Below are 22,806 nucleotides of genomic sequence, written 5' to 3' on the forward strand. Positions count from 1 at the left end.
AGATGTCCTCGTAAGACTGATAGAACTGTAGCTTTTTATTTGAATCACAACTCTCCCAAATGTCACGCAAATCTTGCATATCATTTCTTTTTAGAGAACCAGAGCATAACTTGCTAACTCGGGTACATAATCATCCTGTAGACTGTCTCCCCCTTGTCTCTGTAAGTTCTCAGCCCACTATCTTACTTATGAGTTTGGAACTATTTGATTTGAACACTTTTTATCCATAGATGAAGGTTTTCCAGTAAGACGATTAATTCGAAGATCAATACCTTTAATCCTTCATGATGATATGCAAACAAAAATAAAAGAAAACATAAAAAGAAATGAATTAGTTCGCATAATAAAGGAAAATTTTAATTTAATAATAATATCTGTCCAAATATTTCTATTTAACATGCTTTTTACATAGCATAATTTAAATAATCTAAATTCATATGCAATTTATTTAACAGAAAAATAAATAATTAATTAAAAGGAAAAAAGTTAGAATTCATTTCTCATTTGTGTACACCTATTTTGGACAAAATTTCGGCATGGCTTCAGATCGGAAGAGTTTCTAGGGTTTACTATATGCAGAGTTTCAATTCTAAGAGTAAAGGTACCGAATTGTCCTTGTTAGTGCCCCCTTGGGATACTAACCCTCAATCCTAGTCCATCACAGACTAAAGTAGATCGAGTTCAATTCGAGAGGATACACTTCTCTATGCCTGACACGGAGAATAAATTCTCACGAAGATATAGAGCATATGAACCTTGAAAGCTACTTGCTAGGTCTGACATGCAGAATAAATTCTCACGAAGACGTCGCTTTCACTCCCACTTAAAAGGGACGAGCTTGATTATAAAGCTTATGTTATGCAATGCAAGTGTTGTATGTGAGGAGAAATGTTCAAACCTCTGACAAACAAATAAATAATGAAATTTAATACTTGAAAATAAAATAAAAACATTAATAAAAAGTAATATATAAATATTATGAAAATAATAAGTATATATAAAAATTTTGAAAAGAAAGAATTATAAATTAAATATACGAATTTTTAATTTCTAATTAATAGAGACAATTTATAATTGATTTTAAAGTTTGACCGATCCCCAGCGGAGTTGCCAAGCTGTCGTAATCGGTTTTCGCCCGGGCACGAATTTTTACATGGCGGGAAAACTAAAATAAATAAACAAATGATTTTTTAATTAAATAATATTTTGGGAGTCGACATTGACCTTTTTGGGTTAGGTAGATCAAATACCTAAAAATAATATTTTAAAATAGTTTTTAAGAAAAACATAATTTAAAAGATAAATTGATCTGTGTTTTAACCAAAAAAATTTAGTAAATAAGGGATTCGTGGTCGATTACATTTAGGGAAGGATTATCACCCCTATAACGCCCAAAACTGGTACTTATTAATTATAAATTGTCTCTATTATTGGAAATTTAAGAATTCAAAAATATATTTAATTTATAATCTTATTATTTCAAATTTATAATTTTAAGAAAATCTATTAATTTATATATATAAAATATTTATTTATTTAGAAATATTAGAAAATAGCTTCTAGGTGCTTTAAGACAGCTCTTTTCTTAATATTAAAAATAAATAAATATAAAAACATTTATCTAAAAATAATTAAAAATAGATATAATTTATAAAAGTAAGATATTTATTTATTTAAAAATATCAGAAAATGGAGATACAGTTGCTTTAAGACTGCCCTTTCTTAATATTGAAAAACAAATATTAAAATAATTTAAAAGTAATTTATATAAGATTAAATTTATAAATAGGATTTGAGTAAAAAATATTTTTATTATATATATTTATATGAATAAATAATAATAATAATAATAATAATTAAATATATAAACATATAAATTAAGATATACTTAAACAATAATATTAAAACTAAAGATACAAAGTAATAAAACTTGTAATTAAATAAAAGTATTAAAATTAGTGACTGAATTATAACTTATTAAAATTAAATACCTAATTTATAAATTATTATTTAGTATTTCAGTGACTAAACATGTAATATTTCCTATTTTTAATTTAGGGACTAAATTAAATATATATAAAATTCGAACATCAAATTAAAACATTCTATTCATGATTAAAATATTAATTATTAAAATTAGAGGACTAAATCTGATATTTTATCTTAAATATATAATTACGGTTAAGGGCTAAAATGTAAATAAATAAAATTTAGAGACCAAATTAAAAGAATCATAAATTTGATTTAGTGACTAAAATGTAAAATATATAAAACAGAGGGACTGCAAACATGATTTAACTTTTAGTAAATTACATATAAACGCCGCCGTTCGGGGAGGGGTATTTAAACCCAAAACCTAACGGCCTTAAGGCCAAAAAAATTTATTTTCTTCTCTCTCATTCTCTCTCTAAACCTAGAGAAATTTCTCTCTCGCCTCTCTCTAAAATAGAGAGAGACCACCGGCCAACAGTCGGGATTCGTCACCGACCACCACCGCCGACCACCGCTTACGGTGGCCTGAACTCCCAAATTACACCATAATATAGGTTTTTACCTCCTAAGGCCAAATACAACCTTTGTTTTCCCTAAATCCCCTTAAATTCCCATAGATCTAGGAAAACCGAAGCGTTTACCTAGGTTAAAACGACATCTCCGGCGACGATTGGACTCTCTTCGTTGGTAAGTCCCCCGTTCTCACTCTGTTTTATCTCAGTTTTTGGTCTCTGTTGCTGTTGTATGGTTATGGTTGCTGGTTTTTGGTTCGTGTTGTTGTACTCTCGAATTCTTCTCTATATCTTCTGTTGGCAGGGCTCGGTGGCTTTTATAGCCACCACCGGCGATGTCTTCGGACCGGTTAAAAGGCCAAAGCTTGGTGAGTCACCAAACTTCCAGTGGTGACTCACTGTTAGGCGACGTGTGCGACTAGAATGACTCTTCTGGAAGCCTTTGGTGGGTGTCGTGGCAGCAGCGTCGGCAACGTGGAGCGGCGGCAACAGAAGCGGCGATCGCGTGTTCCTAGGGTTATGATACCCTAGGGTTTCATCTGGAAGGATGTGGGCCGGTTGGATCAAGGTTAGATCCAACGGCTGAGAAGAGGAGTGGCGGCTGAAGAGGATGAAATCCTAATATATTTAGGGTTTCCAAACTTGAGCTGGTTGGGTTTTGTTTGTAACTGGGCCGGTCCAGTTTTAATTTGGCCTGTAATATGTAATAATTATTTATTATTTAATAATAATATTAATAATAATAGTAATAATGATATAATAAAATAATTATAATAAATCAAAAAATAAAACACAAATGGATAATAAAAACTAGTATCTTCACCATAAACACCAAATTCCCACAATAATTTCTAAATGACGATCTGGGTTATTGTGCATGATTAACCAAATAAGTTTCAGATAGCAGTAGTTAATTGACAGTCTCTTGCAACATGGGCACTTGTCTCAACACATCTATTACAGACCGGGCACAAAGGGTCATTTATCAAACGCCTATTATACAAATTGTATTTCCTGGGAATAAAATTTTGAATGAATTTCCAAATCTGCAATCGAATTTTCCATTGACAAGCACTCTCCCACACACGAGATAACAGTACCTCTTTATATATCGGTGATCCACTATCCGCTGCAGTCAATCATCTATGGCAGAATTAAAACTTGTCAGCGGAATGTGAAGTATACTCATCGCATCCTCCTCATGTAACAACTCCATGAATAGATGCTCATCCCACTCCTTAGTATTTGATTTCATCAGCTCCACTACCCATTCCTTAAGGTACTGGTACTCACCTTAAGGTGGCGTTTGGTTGGATGAAATCCTTTGGAATTGGGGAGAATTGGAATCCAATTCCACCACTTTCCCATGTTTGGTTCAAGTTTTCCAAGGGAATTAGAATCCCTCGTGGCTTCAACTTTCCATCAAATGAGAGAAAGTGAATTCCATCAAAGAATGGATGGAATTCAATTATCTTATTGGAGGGAACTGAAATTTGACCATACTACCCTCATCAATCTTTTGGTAACTTATTCGTATATTGAATAAAAATATTTTTTTATTATTTTAGGTCGGGTCGGGTTTCTAATTCATATATTCGGGTCGGGTGAAACTTTATTTTGGTCGGGTCGGGTCAGTTTTTTTAAGTGTGATATTCAGGTCGGGTTGAGTTCGGGTTTAGGGTAAAAATACTCGACCCAAAAATATATATAATTTACCTTATATATTTAGGAATAATTACAATAATACCCCTTTATATATATTTTTTTTCAATTAAGTCACTATTTTTTTAATAAAAATAATTTTTTATTATTTCGGGTTGGATTTCTAATTCATATATTCGGGTCGGGTGAAACTTTATTTTGTTCGGGTCAAGTTTTTTAAGTGTGATATTCGGGTCGAGTCGGATCGAGTTTTTTTAAGTGTGATATTCGGGTCGGGTCGGGTTCGGGTTTAGGGTGAAAAAAACCGGACCGACCCGAAAAAATATATAATTTTACCTTATATATTTAGGAATAATTACAATAATACCCCTCTATATATAATTTTTTTCAATTAAGTCAATGTTTTTATTGAATAAAAATAATTTTATTATTATTTTGTGTCGTGTCGGGTCGGGTTTCTAATTCATATATTGAATAAAAATAGTTTTTGGTATATTTTTTGGTAACTAATTAACATACTCCGATTGGAATGTATCGAAATATTACTCTAGCTTTTGGTAACTTATTAACATATTTTGATTGCGATAATTTTTATAATTTATTGAAATGAATAATCAATCAATAAAATGAAAATTTAATATTTTTTATTTCTTATAATATATTACTACATGTAAGTTGTAAAACAAACTAAAATAAAGAAAAAAAACAAGAAGGGCAATTCTGTCATTTTACATTACTGAAATCAAATTCATCTGACATGTCTGCGAACCAAACAGAATATGGAATTCGATTCCAATTCCATTTCTCCAAACATAATATGGAATTCGATTCTAATTCCTGACAGATTCCAATTCCCTCATAAACATTCCAGCAAACCAAACGCCACCTAAGTATCAGTACCAGAATAAACCTCGATGTTTGATAAATCTCGTATTGATACCCTCATAGGGTACTGATATCACCCCTTGTCATATTGATACCCTCATAGGGTACTAATATCACCCCTTGTCATATTGATGCTTAGCTTAAGTATCGGTACTAAATCTAATTTTCAAAATTGAATAATAATATGGTATTGATACATAAAGGTGTGTATCATCAATACTAGAGGAACGATAGTGATTCTACTAGAACAAGGTATCAATACTCTTGTTTAAAGAAATCTAAATCTCCCCTTAATTCTTACGATATTGATATTGCAAGAATAATATTGATAAATGACCTATTTAGGTCTAGAATGCACTCTCACATCACCCTTAATGGTCTAAAGTTACCTAAGAATCTTTTTGGGACCTAGTCATATGCATTCTACCCTCTATGGCTCTAAAGAGCAAGGTGCAAGTAAGTTTATAGAAATATGAAATCAAAGATTCCTATTTGAGCTATGTGCAACACATGACATTTCAAAATAACAATTAAGTATGAATAGATGAATGAGTAGCATGTCAAGTTATCAATGATTTTTATTTTTTAAATAGATTTGAACACCCACAAGGTAAACTAAGCATATCAATAATTTTATTTTGCCATCGGATCTATAAAATAAAGGTCCTTAGAGACCATACAATTAAAAAATGACCAGCTATACAAAATGAATTTGATGAAGTAAGGTAGTTAAAACAATTTAGTAAAATCAATTAAAATTTGAATTAAAATCGAAGAGATCCAAACAAGAGGAGTTCACGGCAAAAGTTGGTTGAAAAAGAAGAAAGATTAATATTGGCAAAATAGTTTTAGAGTTGTGAATTTTAATCCTTTTACCATTTAATTACTGAACTTTAAATTTTAATAAAATTCAATCCATTCCTTTCTTTAAAAATCGCACACCTTGTAAAATCATATTTTAAATTTCCAAAATTATTTATTATCATTAAAAAAAGTTCTCATATTATTTCAAAAAAGTTTCATTTTTCTAATAATTATGAAATTTTACTCGATTGCAAACCCGATTCTATGGATCTGGATTTTGAGATGTTACATTGCTCGATTGGTAAATTACCCCTAGGTCCCTCTCATTTCAAGTAAAGCTCAAAAATCCCCTCTTATCTCTTATTAGTCTCATTTCTTATCCGAATAAGCCCAAATCCGACCCATTACACTTTCATACAATCATACTATAATTAATTTATTCAGCTAAATCCCAGATCAATGCTTGAATGTTGACTCAAATTTTTGGGTTGTGACAAAGTTGGTTAACTAGGATTAGGTCTCTTTAATTCATAAAGTTATTGATAAGATTAAATTCTGGAATGTCTCTATGGGATTATCTAATAAAAAGGCAAATAATCATTGAAGTGTCTCTTTGATTATCGGTTAACTAAAAGGAGAGTAGGCTATTATGGTATCCCGAATGACTATAACCAACCTATTCAAAAATAATTTAGATAATCCTAAGCTAAAATCAATGAGAAACATAACTAAATTATATGATTTATCTTCACATCATTGAATTCCAATTTATCTTTAATTGCTTTCTTTCATCAAGTCTTCTAATCTAACAAGTATTATACAAACATTTTTTATTTTTTGTGTTTATTTTAGAAATTGATTTAACATCATTTTCTGTGAATTTAACTTGTTTATTATCGCTAAAAGGTTTGTTTTGAGTAAAAAAAAATATGATTTTCTTTTTAGGATTGATTATGTCACGTAAAACAAAGATATGTGTATAAAATATATTTTATGAAAAATACTTTTAATAGGGTATACCTTCATTGAACATGACACAAAAATACGTAATTTTCATAAATAATTTTCAGACAGTGCTATATATAACATCTCTACTGGAAGTATTGATTATCCTACACCCGTGAATGATAGCGGTAATACTAATATAAAGGGTGTATGGTAAGCAGTGCTTTGTTTCACTTTCCTTTAGGCAGCATTGTGTTATGGTTGTTGCAATTTTCTACTCGCCACAAGGAACTAACCTTTGTTGGGTTGTTGTGTATGTTTTGTTGACTTTTTCTTCTTTTATTCCTTCTGCAGCAATCTCCTTCTCCTTGGCCTAATCAAAGGACTCCACTAAGTGTTGATGTTAATGTCGGTTAGTATGGCATTAAATTAGCAATATGTTTTAACCACTATTGCTTGTTAATATTCAACCTATTTTCTTGTAGCTTATGCGAAAGGGCGGGAGGAGGTGGGAGGAACATCTCATCAACCCATGACACAGGTAACTCCTGATATGACTAATATTAAAAATTTAAAACTGCATATTGATGTCTTTTTTTCCTTTTCTTTTTCACTGGTTTGAGGAGACCTCGTGGGTCATGGAGAAAGGATTTTATATCCCAATGCTTTGAACATTTGGGGATATTTTTCCTTCAGTAATCCTTGTTCTCATGGAAACGAACTGGTATTACTTAAGTTGGTGATTGATTTTAATAATGGATAAAATTCCAGGACTTCTTTATGATGTCTTCTGGAAAGAGAAAACGTGATGATTTTGTTACACAATATCAAAATGGTGGATACATACCCCAACAAGATGGAGCTGGAGATTCTACATCTGAAGTTGCAAATGCAGAGGTTAGTTTTCCTCTTATTTAGTGTCTATCTATCATGGTTGATGGTGTTTGTTGTTCATGGATTTTCCTTTCTTTCCCAGAAAGATGTAGAACCCTTTTCTTTTCTTTTAATTTCCTTCAGGGCAAGAACAAGGATTCTTGGATCTATTTAGTTGCAGCCTAATAAAAATAATAGCATGGTAATTCAAACTGTTGATTTGATATAGGAACTTGGAATTGCGGTAGTTACATGATTTCTAAGAGCTGTTGGCTGTTATCACTGCTGCAGGTCTTATGCAGTTGAGAGCTTTACAACCTATCAATCTAACATCCCTTGATGAACTGTTGACAGATGGAAGAACGTCAGGTAATTTATATATGGAACTCATCAGAAGGAACTCCTAACCTTAGACTTGTTACGAAGAGTCTTAAACCTCTATAAATTGGAATGATATGTCTTAATTTATTACTACAAATCGTCCTCTTAAAAGAGGTTACATAGGTTTTATTCTTGTAAAGTAAGAAACTAAAATTAAGGACTTTATTCCAGTAAATAAGATACTAAAATTAAGGATTTTTTTATTGCAATAAAATACTTGCCAAGATTAAATTATTCCAAGTAGGAATATTTAACCAAAAAAGCCTTCCGTAACATTCTCCTTTGTGATTGCTTCATAGTCCTTTGATATTGGCTCTCTGGTATTTGGTAGGAAAGTGGCTAGTTTCTTTTATTTAAATGAAAACAAACGGATTGATAAGTTGATTACTAGTACTTGACGTAGTAGATCAATCTCACCATCCTGGAAGTTCTGCTTCTGGACTGTATCATAGTTATGGTGGTCTTATGTTTAGGTACAGGTTTTAGGTTAGTTATGAATCAGGAAAGAATATTCTCAGAAGTCAAATCATGTGTTGTTGAGTATAGTTGAGAGAATGTTCTCAAAGGTTAAAGGTCTTTCAGACATACACGACAGTACTTGAAGATCAGTGTGATAAGAGGTCTTTTATAAGAATTCCCTATACCTGTTAGCGTTGGTCATTTCATCTGTTATGGTTAGAGACTTCAATATGCCTCAGACAAGCTGTTTTTCTTTTGTCCCCACATTATATTTTTATGCTTACCTTCTACCTTACTAAAATGCAAAAGAAAATTGGTTCAAGCTCTGTTCTATAATTTGATGAATATTTGTGAGGAAGTTTTTTTTTTTTTTGAAGAAGAAGAAGAAGAAAAAGAAAGTTTTCTTTCATAACTAAACCTAAAGGACACGTTTCTACAGAGTTAATGTTGTAATATTTGATTGGAATTTGTAATGTGTTATACACCCTTTTAAATCATATGTTTCTAAACTCAGGGAATTAGTAAGGGTTGTAATATCCGGGATAGATGCGAGTCATGTGACTCGGCAACCATTGCAAAAAAAAAAACAAGATCTTAGCAGACTTGGCTACGTCATCAACAAAGATTCCTCAACTGGATGGACCAATTCCTAATCTTGTTTTGTGTAATTCTGCAACGTAGTTTTACTTTGTGTATATGTTATGGAATGGGCCTTTTTCTATGTTTCCCGTGTCTATCATTGGAGAGTTGATGGACTTTGTGCTGTTGCCTTTTTTCTTTGCTTGACTTGAAGATATACAATTATCAAGGAGTTGCTAATGAAGATTAAAATGTAGTGAACACGCCGGCTCCAAATGGCAACTTTAATCGGTGGAAGAGCTTAGGATTGCATCTTATGACTTATCTAAGCACCTTGGTTTTTTTGGTTGACCAGCTTTTCTTGTTTCCTGGCCAGACCTTCAAGCTGCAACTCCTGCTCCCATTCCCCAAAATGACATAGGGGACGACGACAACGATAAGCCATTGAATGAAGATGATTTGGATGATGTGGACCAGGGAGAGGAGCTGAACACACAACATTTAGTTTTGTCCCAATTTGACAAGGTGATTTTACTATTTTTACATTATGAATCATCACTTCCCATGACCTGTTCATAATTTGTATTTATACAAGTTATGATTATCTCATATACAGAAAATGATATATGTTTTGTGTCTAGGTGACTCGTACCAAGAGCCGATGGAAATGCACGCTGAAGGATGGTATCATGCATATAAACAATAAGGACATTAACTCTTCAATAAGGTATGCATGTCACCGAATGATATTCGACATTCTTTTTTACTGTTTAGGACCATTACTTTTTATAATTTTGATGGCATTGTTCATTGAACCCTAGTTCTTGTGCCGGATGCTATTTATCCTTTTTTTGCAGGCAACAAGCGAATTTGACTTTTGATTATGTTAGATAAATGTAGTTGCCTTCTTATTGCAGCAGAGCAAGTCAATGGGGGTGTTATTCAGTGTTTCGTAATTTTTCGGCTTTCCTTATAGACTTGGGTTCTGGTTGTGTTGTACATAAAGGAAGAGCTATTTCGGGCTTAGAATGGATGACTTGGACACTGCTTCATGCAGTTTTATAAACTATTGCAATGGCATTTATACTTGTTATGCTTTAGGCTTTTTGGTTAACATCCTGGAATCACATATCCTTCCTTTATTATCCCTACTATGGGAGAGCAAAACTCGACTATAGAAAAATTTAACTTTTGATTCGGTTTGACGTTAAAAAACTCGACTAGTGATTTCATAAACTCGAGTAGAGTCTCTAACGCTGCATGATATGAAAAAATATATTTGTATATTGTTTATGGTTTTAGAAAGCTTTTTTTAAATTAGAATTAGTTGATACTATAATATTATAAATATTTATAAATAAATATAAATAAATATTCGAATAATTTGATTTGACTTAAAAAATTAAATAAAAAGTAATAAAATAGGATTTGTTAACTTGAATTATTCAAAAATTTTGACTTGATGAGTACTCACCCTAGGCCCCTCAACTCTTAGTATAGATTTAAACATTTATTTTTTCATTGAACCCTAAACATTTACAAACGCATTGTCAATAGCCAGATAAATAGAAGAATTTGTTATTCCATAGAAACAAGTTGTTTTTCTACAGCGAAAAGATTGTAAGACGTTAAAAAATTGCATAAATGAAAGTTATACAAGTGAATAGAAAATCAAATAATACATAAGCTTGCCTTCATGGGGAAAAAATATGCAATGGAGGAAAGAATCACATCACAATCGGTAGTGGCAGTTGTACAACGCAGAAGAAGAAACATGGCATCATTTTGCATCATTGACGAGAACACATTTGTTTCGAACCAGAGGTAAGAAAGTGGAAGCCTTCACATTAAACCCTGCCCCAACTGCTTGTTTCTGCCCAGATGATGTTGGTGTGGCAGCAGCATTCACGTCCTTTGGTGTCGGAAACAATAACTCATCCGCCTCCGGAAACGGACTAGGCGATGCGGTGAGCGGTGTGAGCAGAGGAATCGGAGATCGAGCTTCGTCGGGGGCGGTCCTGGCAACGGGAGCTTTCATTTGATCAAGCTTAAGAGATCGAGGGGCATGCGTTTGTAGCCTGGTGGGCGGCTTCCCTACTTTGGTTTTGCTTATCCCAGTTACGCCTTTCTCAAATATGTTCCCACTCTCCTCCATTTCTTGAAATCGATCTTATCTTCTCAATGGCTAATCATAAGCATGCATGGCAATGGGAAGACATTTAAAAGAAGAAAAAAAGTTGAAAAATAGAGAGGTGGACAATGAAGGCCTTGTTTTGGATAACGGAAAATTTGGAGTAAAAAGTCGTTATGCAATGATAAATTTTCAACAACGGCTAATAAGTTATTTATGAGGCTATTTTCTTCACAAAGTAAAGCACAAGAACATGATTATTGATCCATTTTAGGGACAACAATACCTTGTTTTAATCCGTTGGATCCGAGAGCTTGTGAAGCTGGAATTCTGAGATAGCACCATAATGAGTCATACAAGGTTGTAGGATTACTTGGTAGAGGAAAGTAAAAAAGGAGAGAGATTGTCGTTGAAATGTTAGCTATGTATGTCAATGCCAAATCTAACATATCCAAACTTAATAGTTTTATGATAAACCATTGGAATTTTCTTTTACAATAAAATACCAACAGTTAGACGTGGGAGTTATCTTCTTTTTAGGAAACACGTGCTGGTGTTTGTTGCATCATTAGTATTTGGTACATCATTAGTATTTTTTTATACAAAGATTTATTTGGAGATTGTAAATCATTAAATGATATATTATAGAGTTGGTCACTTTTGTTTCATTATCTTTTGTTTTATTTTTATAAATGTATGATCGAGTTTCAAAAACCTTAATTTGTAGTAATTTTCGTTTCATTTTAATTAAAATGTGTCAATTCAATAGAACTAATTGTGCCCATCGCGTGTGGAAAGAAGAGAGAATTTCGAAATCGGAGGATGAAATCGATAACTAAATATTAGCGATGGATGGGACTTTGAAAAGAGTGGAGAAGGAAATCGGGAGACAAATTAAGGAACAAAGATCGAACGGAGCATCGAAACACAATTTTCTCTCCTCCATTACGTTTCACAATCAACAAATTCAACAACTTTTTGATATTTTATCGATTTCGTTTGGGGAAGATGAAGCAGTGGAAGCGGCGGAAGATAGGTTTGGAGAAGAAAATATATGAAAAAAAAGAGTAAATCGATATTTTATCACTGAACTATTTTTGTTTACAAAATGACTCATGTTTAGTAATTTATCTAAATTTCAAGATTTTAAATAAAAATTAAACCGTTTTAATAACATGTCACGTCATCAAACTAACAGAAGTTAACGTCTTAATGTCTATATCTTAATTAAAACGAAATAAAAGTACCTACATTTTAATTAAATCGAAACGAAAATAACTACGAATTAAATTTTTTAAATCGAGTGACCATACGTTTATAAAAATGAAACAAAGTGACCAACTCTGTAGTTTACCCATCTTTAAAATATAAAGAAAAAAATTACGAGATTCTTACATTCTTAATTACAGGTTAATTTGCACATCTTAAATATTCTTAATTGAATTAAACTTAAAAAGTACTTTTAAATTTTAAAAAAATAATGCCGAACACTTATCTTGATAATTATAATACATCTAGGGAGGGAAAAGAGTGATGGACAGACAAACCAAAAGACTCAAATTGGGCATATTACCATTCAAGTGAAACCTATAACTGCATTACTCAAATGCCCAACGGCGAAGCCCGAAATTTCCATCAGCCCGATTGTCTTCCAATAAACTATACGGTACTAGTGTATTTTATTTAGGAATGGACATACGACTCGAATTCGATGAGTTCCGATCAGTCTTGATCCGATTGGGTCGGTTTTTTTAAAGTGGGGTTCGGGTCTAATCGGATTCGAATTTAAGGTAAAAAATACTCGATCCGACCTTAAAAAATATAATTTTACCTTATATATTTAGGAATAATTATAATAATACCCATCTATATTTATTTTTTTCAATTAAATCACTATTTTTATTGAATAAAAATAATATTTTTATTATTTTCGGATTTTATTTCAAGAAGTCAGGTCGGGTTCAGGTATATATTATGTGGGTCGGGTCAGATTTCGGGTGGAGGAGTCATTATTCTCGGGTCGGGTCTGGTAGACAAAAAATCCGACCCATGCCCTTCCCTAATTTTATTCATGCAATTATGTTTTAGTCATTCAATTACTTTATTAAAATTTTGTCTAACGTTATATTTTGGTTTCATTTTAGTCACACGTCATTTAAATGTTAACATAACTGTTGACTTTATATCTTTTGTTTTCAATGATGATGTGATATCACTTTATGAATACGATGGTATGTAAACATTATTATTAATTTTTAAGGATGGGTGAGAAAAAAAATATAATGTTATATATGATTTTGATAAAAATTTAGTGACCAAAATAAAATAACATAAATAATTAAGTGATTAAATTGGTAGTTTAGCCTAAACTAGAATACAGCCATTTTATCTCAAAACCCGGTGGGGCTAAGAAGAAAGCAGAGCAGAGTTTGGATGAGCTATGGCTTCCATTTCCATTCCCAACATCCCCATTGCTCTACCTTTCCTTTCCAAATCAAAATCTCACTTTTCTCAAAATCCCTCTTTACTCTTCACTCCTCTCTCCTTATCACCAAAACCCATTCCTTTTCACAACCCAAATAATCGCAAGAACAAGGGCAGCAAATTCTGGATAACTTTAGCCACTCCTGAAGAGGTTCTGCCATCAGATTCCCGGCAGATTGTGTCCACTACAGGTGATGAAGGCGTTGCCACTGTTATTCAGGCTCTTCTATTTGTTGCCTTTGTTGCTCTTACAATTCTCACTATTGGGGTAACTTTACAAAATTTGCAGCTTTTTTTTCTTCTTCATGAATTTAACATGAAATCGTGATATTGAAGTGTGGGTTTGAATTGGGGGTTGCAGGTTATATACATAGCAGTACAGGATTTCTTGGAGAAGAGAGAGATTGACAAGTACGAGAAAGAAGAGGCTGCCAAGAACAAGAATGTCAAAAAGAAGAAGGTGAGAGCCAGAGCTGGGCCTAGGGGATTTGGTCAAAAGGTTGATGAAGACGATGAGGATTTTTAGGTTACCAATTTCATTCTAAACTTTACATTTCCATTGCCTTTGTTTCATGCAAGGCATTGTTTGGACAATAATTTCTGCTACTCTGTGCCGTTTTTTTTCTTGGATAAACAACTTTTTTTAGTCCTTCAATTATTATTACGTTTCTGTTTTAGTCACTTAATTTATAAAATAGATTATATCATCACTAAAGTTACATATTCCTTTCATTTAATTTTGGTTAACGGCTTTCACAAGAAAAATTTGGTTAATGAAAGCAAAAATATTATTAGGTCGAGTTTGAATATTATTGATTTGAAAAGTTTAAATTTAAACTCAAACTCAATTTGAACTCGAAAAATCTTGATTTCAAAATATTCTTAGATTTAATTCGATTAAAGTTTAAACGCAAACTCTCATCTAAATATTAAGTACATGAAAATTTTATATAACATCTTCTTTAAAAAATTACATAAAAATATTAAAAATTTAATTTAAAAAATTAAAATTTTAATATATATATTTTTAAATTATTTACAATTTTTTAGAGTAAGATATTAAATAGATTGTTTTATCTCTTTAATAACTTGAATTAAGTCCTTTTAATTTAAATGTTGACTAAACATTAACCAAATCAAACTCGAATAACATACCATCTATTTAATCTTAATTATAACTTCAAACTCTTAAAATCTCTTATTCTAATCTCATTTACTCCTCCAGTCACCCATTCGCCGAAGAAGGGCTACTCATATGTCACTGACCACCTACTAACCGGTTACAACTCTTAATATCATCTCAAAACTTAAAATTCCTAAATTCTTAAATTTCATGTGTCACTTAACAAATTTTTTTAACGACTGCTACAACAAAATTACCTAAAATAATAACATTTATAACATTAGACACTTAGTAATAATGTTTAAAACATTAAACATCTGTATGAGTTAAAATAATTTAGACACTTATTCGAAAAAACGATATGATTTGAACACTTATTTTGGTATTAAGCATTTCTTTTTATTAGAAATTTTCTTTTCTTCGTTTGATTGTTAGATTGAGGTCATGATTAAAAGAAAAAACCAAAACCAACAAAGGTTATAAACATAATATAAAAAATACTATATCATTAAGCAGACATTGAAGGTGTGGCCTCAACTAAAACATCATGCCAACAACATTCGACTTTGTACAGTCTCTTTATAGTTCATATTAAACTAAACTACCTCAGCCTTTTAAAAATTCTTTTTTACACCCTCAAACACTTGTAAGAATCATTTTAAGTCCTCACCGGGGTCATCAACATCAGCTTTGTTCCATACTCCATCCTATGTATAAAACCTTAAGCTACACAATGTACAGTTCCGAGTGCAATCAACAAATTTATTTCCACACACCTCTTACCGTTCTAAAACTCGAACTCGAACTCGAACCATAGCTTCAGATACCGAACGAAAAGGAAGACGCGGAAGCTCCTATAAGCTTTCAGTTAGCTGTACAATTGCAGATGCGTTCTTTCCTGCACTGACTGAGCAACGCGTTGACTGCTCATCCATTCTCCGTTCTGAAAAATGATTAAAATCCCATGTTAGAAGGGTTCAACAAACAGAAAATCCGACAGTGACAGAGGGGCTTAAAGGGAACTTGTAGCAGTAGATGCAAATGTTAAGACAAAGAAGAATCAATACCCCCAGCAGAAACGAGTTTCTCTACACGTGCGACGATATGCTTTCCGTAAGTGTACTTCTTTAATGCATTTAAATGGACCTTAATTCGAGAAAGGATCAGCTCGCGTTGCTGGTCATCACAAGTCTCGAGTACTTTCTGTACCACATAATTTGCAAACTGATCTTTCATCATTGCCTGGGATGGACAAACAGCCGTCAGAAAAAGGACCCCTGACCGACATGAAATTTATCGAAAGCTTTCTAGAGAAAATTAACCAAAAAGTCGAATCCGGAACAATATATCAAGCATTAGGTAACAATCTAGTATCATAACATTCATATATCAGTATGATGCCAATTTTACAACACAAATCTGAGTTTTCTATTTGAAGTTCGAGAAGAATATCAAGCACAAACCTGTAGAGGCTCGTTCTCATCCGTAGATCCAAGCATTTCATTCACCAACAACAGTCGTTCGGCAGGACCACCAAAAGTTAAGCACTTCTCAACAACATTAGAGGCGAACTTCTGCTGACTCATCTGGACAATCTTTCCAGCTAACTCCTTTATTATAATCGACCGCTCACGAGGCTTTCCATACTCCAGTACGTGCTGTTAAGTGAATGAAAGAGGTAAGTTCTTCCATCAATTAAGCAGTAAAAGAAATACTACAGCGATGCCTAATGATAAGTACAAGCACATTTCGAATCTACACCGTAAAATAAACAAATACAACAATTTTTATCAGCAATTTGTAACAGGAAAAAAAATACTTATAGGTACTATAAGTTTGCCGAAAGAACAACAAACCTGGACAACATAATTGCCATACTGGTCTTGTGCCAACATGCTAACAGATCCTAAGATCTCATCCATCACCTTATTCTGTGTTTTTGGGTCCGTGCAGTGCTCCAGTATCCTCTGGAGTATCAGAAAAAAGTTATACAGGATACACATTGACCATTAGCATAGAACAATTGTGAAGATTAAAAGATAAGCAAAACAAAGGTTCCACACCTGTATCACTCGGCACCCATATGGATGGGTGGAAAGGGTCACAACTTGATCAAAAAATGTTGTAACTATAAATTGAATGTGCTCCTCAGGAACACATTCAATACACTTCTGGATGACATGATTGCCATTCTGATCACGTACACAACGCATAACACTACCATCAAGCTCTTGAACCATTTTAATCTTCTGATCCATATCAGCAACTTCTATGGCCTTGAATGTAAAAAAAGCTTATAATATTTGTCAGAGTGCAAGGAAGTATTTGTCGTGTAACCATTCAGAAACAGATTAAAAAACACAAGCGCTCTATGAAAAAAGCAAGATAAAGCAACGAAAAAAGTTTAAATTCCTATAAACATTATTGAAGCATGTAAGCACATGATTACAAGTATAACTCGACCAAAGAAATGAAACTTGTTCACTTAATCAATAATTGTGCTATCCCATTTAGGAAGAAACTCATAAATTGTCAACAAACTGTAAAATTATTATTAAAGAGTTCAATAAACGAACAGAATCAACAGGAGAAATTCTTTAACATACAACTCCAAGATCATAAGCAGACACTTGATCAATAATTCTGCCACTTAATAAATAATTATGCTGATCTCAATTAGGAAGAAACTCATAATTTGTCAATAAACTGTGAAATTATTATGAAAAAGAGTTTGATAAACGAACAGAATCAATAGGAGAAATTCTTTAACATACAACTCCAAGATCATGAGCAAACAGAGAAGAAGATTAACTCTTGAAGAATAAAAAACATTTACTAATACCTTCTGGATTACCCAGAAATCATACATTTGAAGGCTAAGTGTTAAAAGTTAAAACATGAAAAAGGAAGATAAACTCTAGGAGAGAAACCATTTACTAATACCTTCTGGATCACCAACAACCATACATTTGAAGACAAAGTGTTAAAACATGACAAAAGAAGAAGATAAACTCTAGAAGGAGAGAAATCATTTACTAATACCTTCTGGATCACCCGACAACCATACATTTGAAGACTAAGTGTTGAAACATAACCAAAAAGCTTGCCCGCAAGTTCTCTTCTCTGAGCAGGAAGTCCATGCTCAAAAAACTGTACACATAAAGATTTGTTTGGTAAATACAGTAAACAATAGACTTACACAACTAAGCATAGAAGCAGCACAGTACAAGGCCAATACCTTTTGAACGACATAATTCCCAAACATATCGGTCATCAAAGCAAGTGCTCGAGGCCATATTTCCTCATAAACCATATTTTTCTCTTCAGTAGTAGCTGTTTCAAGTTTTTGCTGAATAAACCGGCTGCCATACTGATCCGCGCTGCTCACAAAAAGCATGGAAATGTGAAGATGGCAATATGTCAACATAAAAATTCAAGAACTGCATAAGAGCATACCTGAACTCAATAACATGACCAGTGATTTCCCAGAAGAAAAGCACATACTCCGATCAGCATGTATCATAGGACTAACCGGTCCAACTGGAGAATTTGGAATAACAGGACTAGCTAAGGGACCTCCAGGATATGACATGCCAGCTCCAAAAGTGGGGCTTCCATAAAAACCATCAATATTATAACTACCAGATTTGGCACCTAATGGCACACCATAGGGTGATTTCTGAGGTGATAGCAGAGTTCCGAGATAAGCTTTTTGAAGCTTAAACAAGTTCATGTATGGATTACCCATATCCATGGAAGGATCATTAAGAGGTGCAACCTGTGCCACAGAGTAATCAGATGACATCAGATACTGAAGATACATAGGATCAATAAAAGGCGCCTGCACACCATTCCTAGTTATTTGGCTTCCAACTCGACCAAAAGTATGTGACTCAGAAGAAGCATTCAAAATGTTTCGTCCAGATCCAAAACCTCCTCCAAGCACTCTGGAGTCCATTCCAGGGACGGGTATATCTGACGAAGCAGCAACACTTCCAAACAATGGTGGCAGATTACCAGCTCGAAATTGGCTAGCCATCACAGAGGCCAAAGCAGGATTTAAAGAGTAACCACTTAACGCATCATACTGATACTGAGCAGGCAAGATGCCTCCACCATTGAGAGGGGAAGCAGGTGATCCTTTCAAGTTAGAATTTTTTGATGCAAGGGCATATTGCTGGAGTTCAGCTTGCCTATCAGAAAGCAAGGATGGGTTTTTCAGGTCTGATCTGCCCCCATTACTCTTAGCCGAAGGCAGATGTAAATGGCCAGATTCAGATTTCAAGTACACTTTCTGTTTAATATGATTCTGACCATCTTGAAGTCCAAACAAATAATTCCGGTGATTTTCAACATCTTGTTCAATCTGGCATGGTAATTGATTATCGTCATCTATAACACCATTAGATGACAGATTCATGCCTGATAAAGCAGCTACCAGACTTGCAGACTCATTGACACTAGATTTAATGCCACCAAATGTGCTTAAACTATTTATGCTTGTTTTTTCTGAGTTACCAACTCTGTCTCCTCCAATTGGTGTAGGACAAGGACTAGGAGCCCTAGCACTGAGTTGGGGATCAGGAGTAGCACTCCTAGACAAGTAAGCACCTACATCATCAGCGTAACTGCATGAAGAAGGTGGCCCAATGGTATGGACTGCAGATAATCCTTGGACACTCACACTTGACCGTGAAGTACCTGAAGAAGTCAGCTCATGGCGCAAATGAGCCAGCTCAGATTCAGCAGAACCTACAGTCTCAAACTTCTCCTCGAAAGCATTACGGCTAGCAGGAAGAGATGGTATCCTTGTGAGAGGAGCAGAGTGTCCCAAAACATTCTGCAAAAATACTATATATGAAATTACTGAAACAAAAGAAAAAGCCTACTTCCAGAAGCTTTTGATGTATGGACAAGAACTTGCATGATAGTTTCCAGGAGGGTTAAGGAAAGAAGAAAACTTCAAAATTTATACGAAAAAGATTTCCAAATGCAATTTGGAAACAAACTAGCTATTTATGAGAGAGAACATGAATCAATAAAAACTTTACCTGTTAGTTTCGTACAATTACTACCTTGGAAACCAAAGGAAAGACAAATACTTGTATCAGTCATACATATGGTCATTTCGTGAGTCATGCGATGTACAAATCTTGAGACAACTCACAGATGGAATGCTAACCATAAAGTCCAAAGGAATGGACCCATGAAACCATAAAAGCAAGCACATTGACTACAAAAAGCCTATATAATTGAAACTTAGACATTCTTAAGAAGGCATGCTCATGAGAAAACAACTACTGGCAAAAACAAACCACTTTTAACAATAAACAAGCTAATTTTCAACAGCCTTTAAAACTAATGAAGTGAGAGTGAAACAACAAATTCATCTAAGAGATGTAGCAAACTGCTAGATAGTTTGCCAATGATAGTATTTCCTCATACGTATATCATTATTAAAACTGTAGATTTTCAATCAAATAGAAGAATGTACTTTAAGGACGTGCAGATGCTACATGTAAAAAAAAAAATCGAAAAAGTCGCAACAAATAATTAAAGCGAGAATGCAGGATAAGCAAACCAACCAGCAACAGAAGGCAAAGACGGTTAAAAACTCGAAAACCTCCATACAAGCGGAATTTATGAGCAAATGTAAAAACTAAAACTGGTTATCACCTGAAAATTTTCAGGAAGGCCTTTCTGTTTGCTTCCAAATCCGATACCAGACAAACCAATCAGTCCATCATCACCCCACTCCGCTGAGCTGTGAACATTTTCTGCCTCTACTTCAATCTCTTGTTTTCCGGAATCAAACCCCGGTGGCATCGAAAACAACGACCGACCACTATCAGTCCTACTTATTTTTTTCTTATCACTTAACCCTGAATTCCCTCCTTTCAACCTCTGTGCATACTTCCAATCCTCCTTGGAAAGCAAAGGAGGCGGGAGCCTTGGGTTGAGGTTCACATTAGAGTAATAGTATGAATGATATGAAGGATCAGACCTGAGCTCTTCCTCAGAAGCAAACACATTCCCATTTTTCACCTCAGAAAAAGCTGAAAACGGGGTAGCCCCACCACCACCGGCAGTGGCAGCTCCACCGCCAAACAACCCGCCGACTGCACTCAGTGAGCCCTTCACGGTAGGAGGCGCAGAACCGCTTCTATACAAGTTTAGCTCGCGTTCGAGATCATCGGCGTCTTGCCTACAACGCTGTTCGCGGAGCAAAAGGTCTATCTCCGCCAAATCATCCCCAAACGATCCTTCATTGTTTCTTATCATTGGTCTCCTGCCCAATTCAGATAACATTCTCAAATAAAGTAAAATTGATAGTACAGCTCTAAACCCTACACTAGTACAGCTAAACGCATATATACATACTGCAAAGATGCTACCTTTAAGTACCAAAAGGGTCAAAGATGAAAGCTTTAATCCCCATTACCTTGTGGTTATCAGAAATAAGATAAAAAAATTAAGAGTAACCAAATTCAATATTCAATTGGATATCAGCAACAGCAAAAAACAAAAATTAGAGACAAAAATAGAGTTGAATAGCGAGGGAAGGAGAAAGCTTGAATAGAGTATAAAGAAGCTTAGTACTCCTACTATATAAAGAAAGAAAGAGTTAACGATTTAGATCAAATTTGGCGGCGATTGTTTATTACAATAACCCTTTTTAGGGTTTTGGTGTCGTTAAGGGATATGCTAGGATTAGATGCGGTAAGAAAAAAGTTTTTATTTTTATTTTTATTTTAACCTAAATAACACCTAAAATATTAGGATAAAGTAAGTGAAGAGTCCCTAAAATAGTAGTATGGGCATAAGCTGAGCTAAAATAAAAGAAAAAAAATTAAAAATATAAAAAAATATATGAATATTTTTAAAGAGAATAAACACATGTGATACAAGAGCACAAGTCGAGCAGTGACAATGACACACATATTAATTTTATTTTCAATCATAAAATAAGTGCATGTTTAAAAGGATATATATATTTTTATGATAATATTATTTAATTATTTATTGCATCTGAAATAACAAGGTTCAAGAGACAACTCGGGATACATGAAACAAATCAAATAGATGAAAAACAATTGAAAGCCCAGTGGACAAGAGTATGAGCAACAATGTTTGCTTCTCTACAGGTGAAGACAATTTTAATATTAGGGTACAAAGCAAGTAAATTTTGGGTTTCTTTCAAGTGGAAACTAGCAATGGACAAGTCAAGAGAGGGGTGGGCTAACATGAGTGTTATATTCCTTGCATTACCTTCTATGAAGATAGATTTCCAACCATTTTCAATGGCTAGGTTAGTTCCTTCTGCAAACTCATGGGCCTTGATGGATTCAGTTGAGTGGTAGCTTGAGAGTCTCCTCTCTAGCAAGGACTCCTAAAGTTGTTTATCTAGAATATGCATGCCATGCACCGTCAAAATTACTCTTCAAGTAGCCTTCTGGTGGACACTTCCAAGAATTCAAAACTGCAGCGTTTGTTTTTTTTAGCCCCTAGCAGTTTGGAAGTCAAAAAGTAGCAACAATGCATTATTGTGGACTAGTTTGGACGACAGAAGGGTGTCTTCATGCATCAGCTTATTTCTTATGTTCTATATATGCCAAAGAAAAACGAGCAGCATTGTAAAATGGTCTTCATCTAAGAATTGAAAGATATTATTGAGTCAATCTTTATAGTTTAGAAGAGAGGGATTGAAGATTCTATTATCCTAAATGGTGAAAGATAAAACTTCTCTAAGAAGGGTGCAGTCACAGAGTACATGGATAGAAGTTTCTCATGCTGCAACACCACAAAGCTTGCAAGCTTCATTATCTAAGTCTACTCCATGGAGTTTGGAGCCTACAGGGATGACTTCATGGTAAATGTTCCAGTTAAAAATTCTGATCTTTGAGGGAATTTGAGCCTTCGTCAGTGCATGCTATAGTTTGGATGGGTCCCAGTCGAGATTCTCGTTCTTTACATGT

General features: G+C 33.8%; 1 protein-coding gene and 2 pseudogenes across 1 annotated transcript; 2 read left to right on the forward strand and 1 right to left on the reverse strand.

The window, feature by feature from the left end:
* Positions 1-2,742: 2,742 nt before the first annotated feature.
* LOC120145665 lies at positions 2,743-9,973 on the forward strand (annotated as a pseudogene).
* A 3,664-nt stretch (positions 9,974-13,637) lies between these two features.
* On the forward strand, positions 13,638-14,362 carry LOC120145130. Its single transcript, XM_039159022.1, has 2 exons — positions 13,638-13,975; positions 14,069-14,362. Exons 1-2 carry the CDS (start codon positions 13,664-13,666, stop codon positions 14,231-14,233), a joined length of 477 nt encoding a protein of 158 aa, XP_039014953.1. The 5' UTR covers positions 13,638-13,663; the 3' UTR covers positions 14,234-14,362.
* Positions 14,363-15,368: 1,006 nt separating this feature from the next.
* LOC120145129 lies at positions 15,369-21,179 on the reverse strand (annotated as a pseudogene).
* Positions 21,180-22,806: the final 1,627 nt, after the last annotated feature.

The sequence above is a fragment of the Hibiscus syriacus genome, unplaced genomic scaffold (assembly GCF_006381635.1).
Source record: "Hibiscus syriacus cultivar Baekdansim isolate YM2019G1 unplaced genomic scaffold, ASM638163v2 tig00110893_pilon, whole genome shotgun sequence".
Taxonomy (NCBI): Eukaryota; Viridiplantae; Streptophyta; class Magnoliopsida; order Malvales; family Malvaceae; genus Hibiscus; species Hibiscus syriacus.

What these genes read in the sequence shown, in the direction of transcription:
- LOC120145130 (XM_039159022.1), top strand. Translation starts at nt 13,664, where the DNA reads ATGGCTTCCATTTCCATTCCCAACATCCCCATTGCTCTACCTTTCCTT. An exon ending in TTACAATTCTCACTATTGGG is followed by an intron (nt 13,976 to 14,068) that starts GTAACTTTACAA and finishes TGGGGGTTGCAG; the next exon opens with GTTATATACATAGCAGTACA.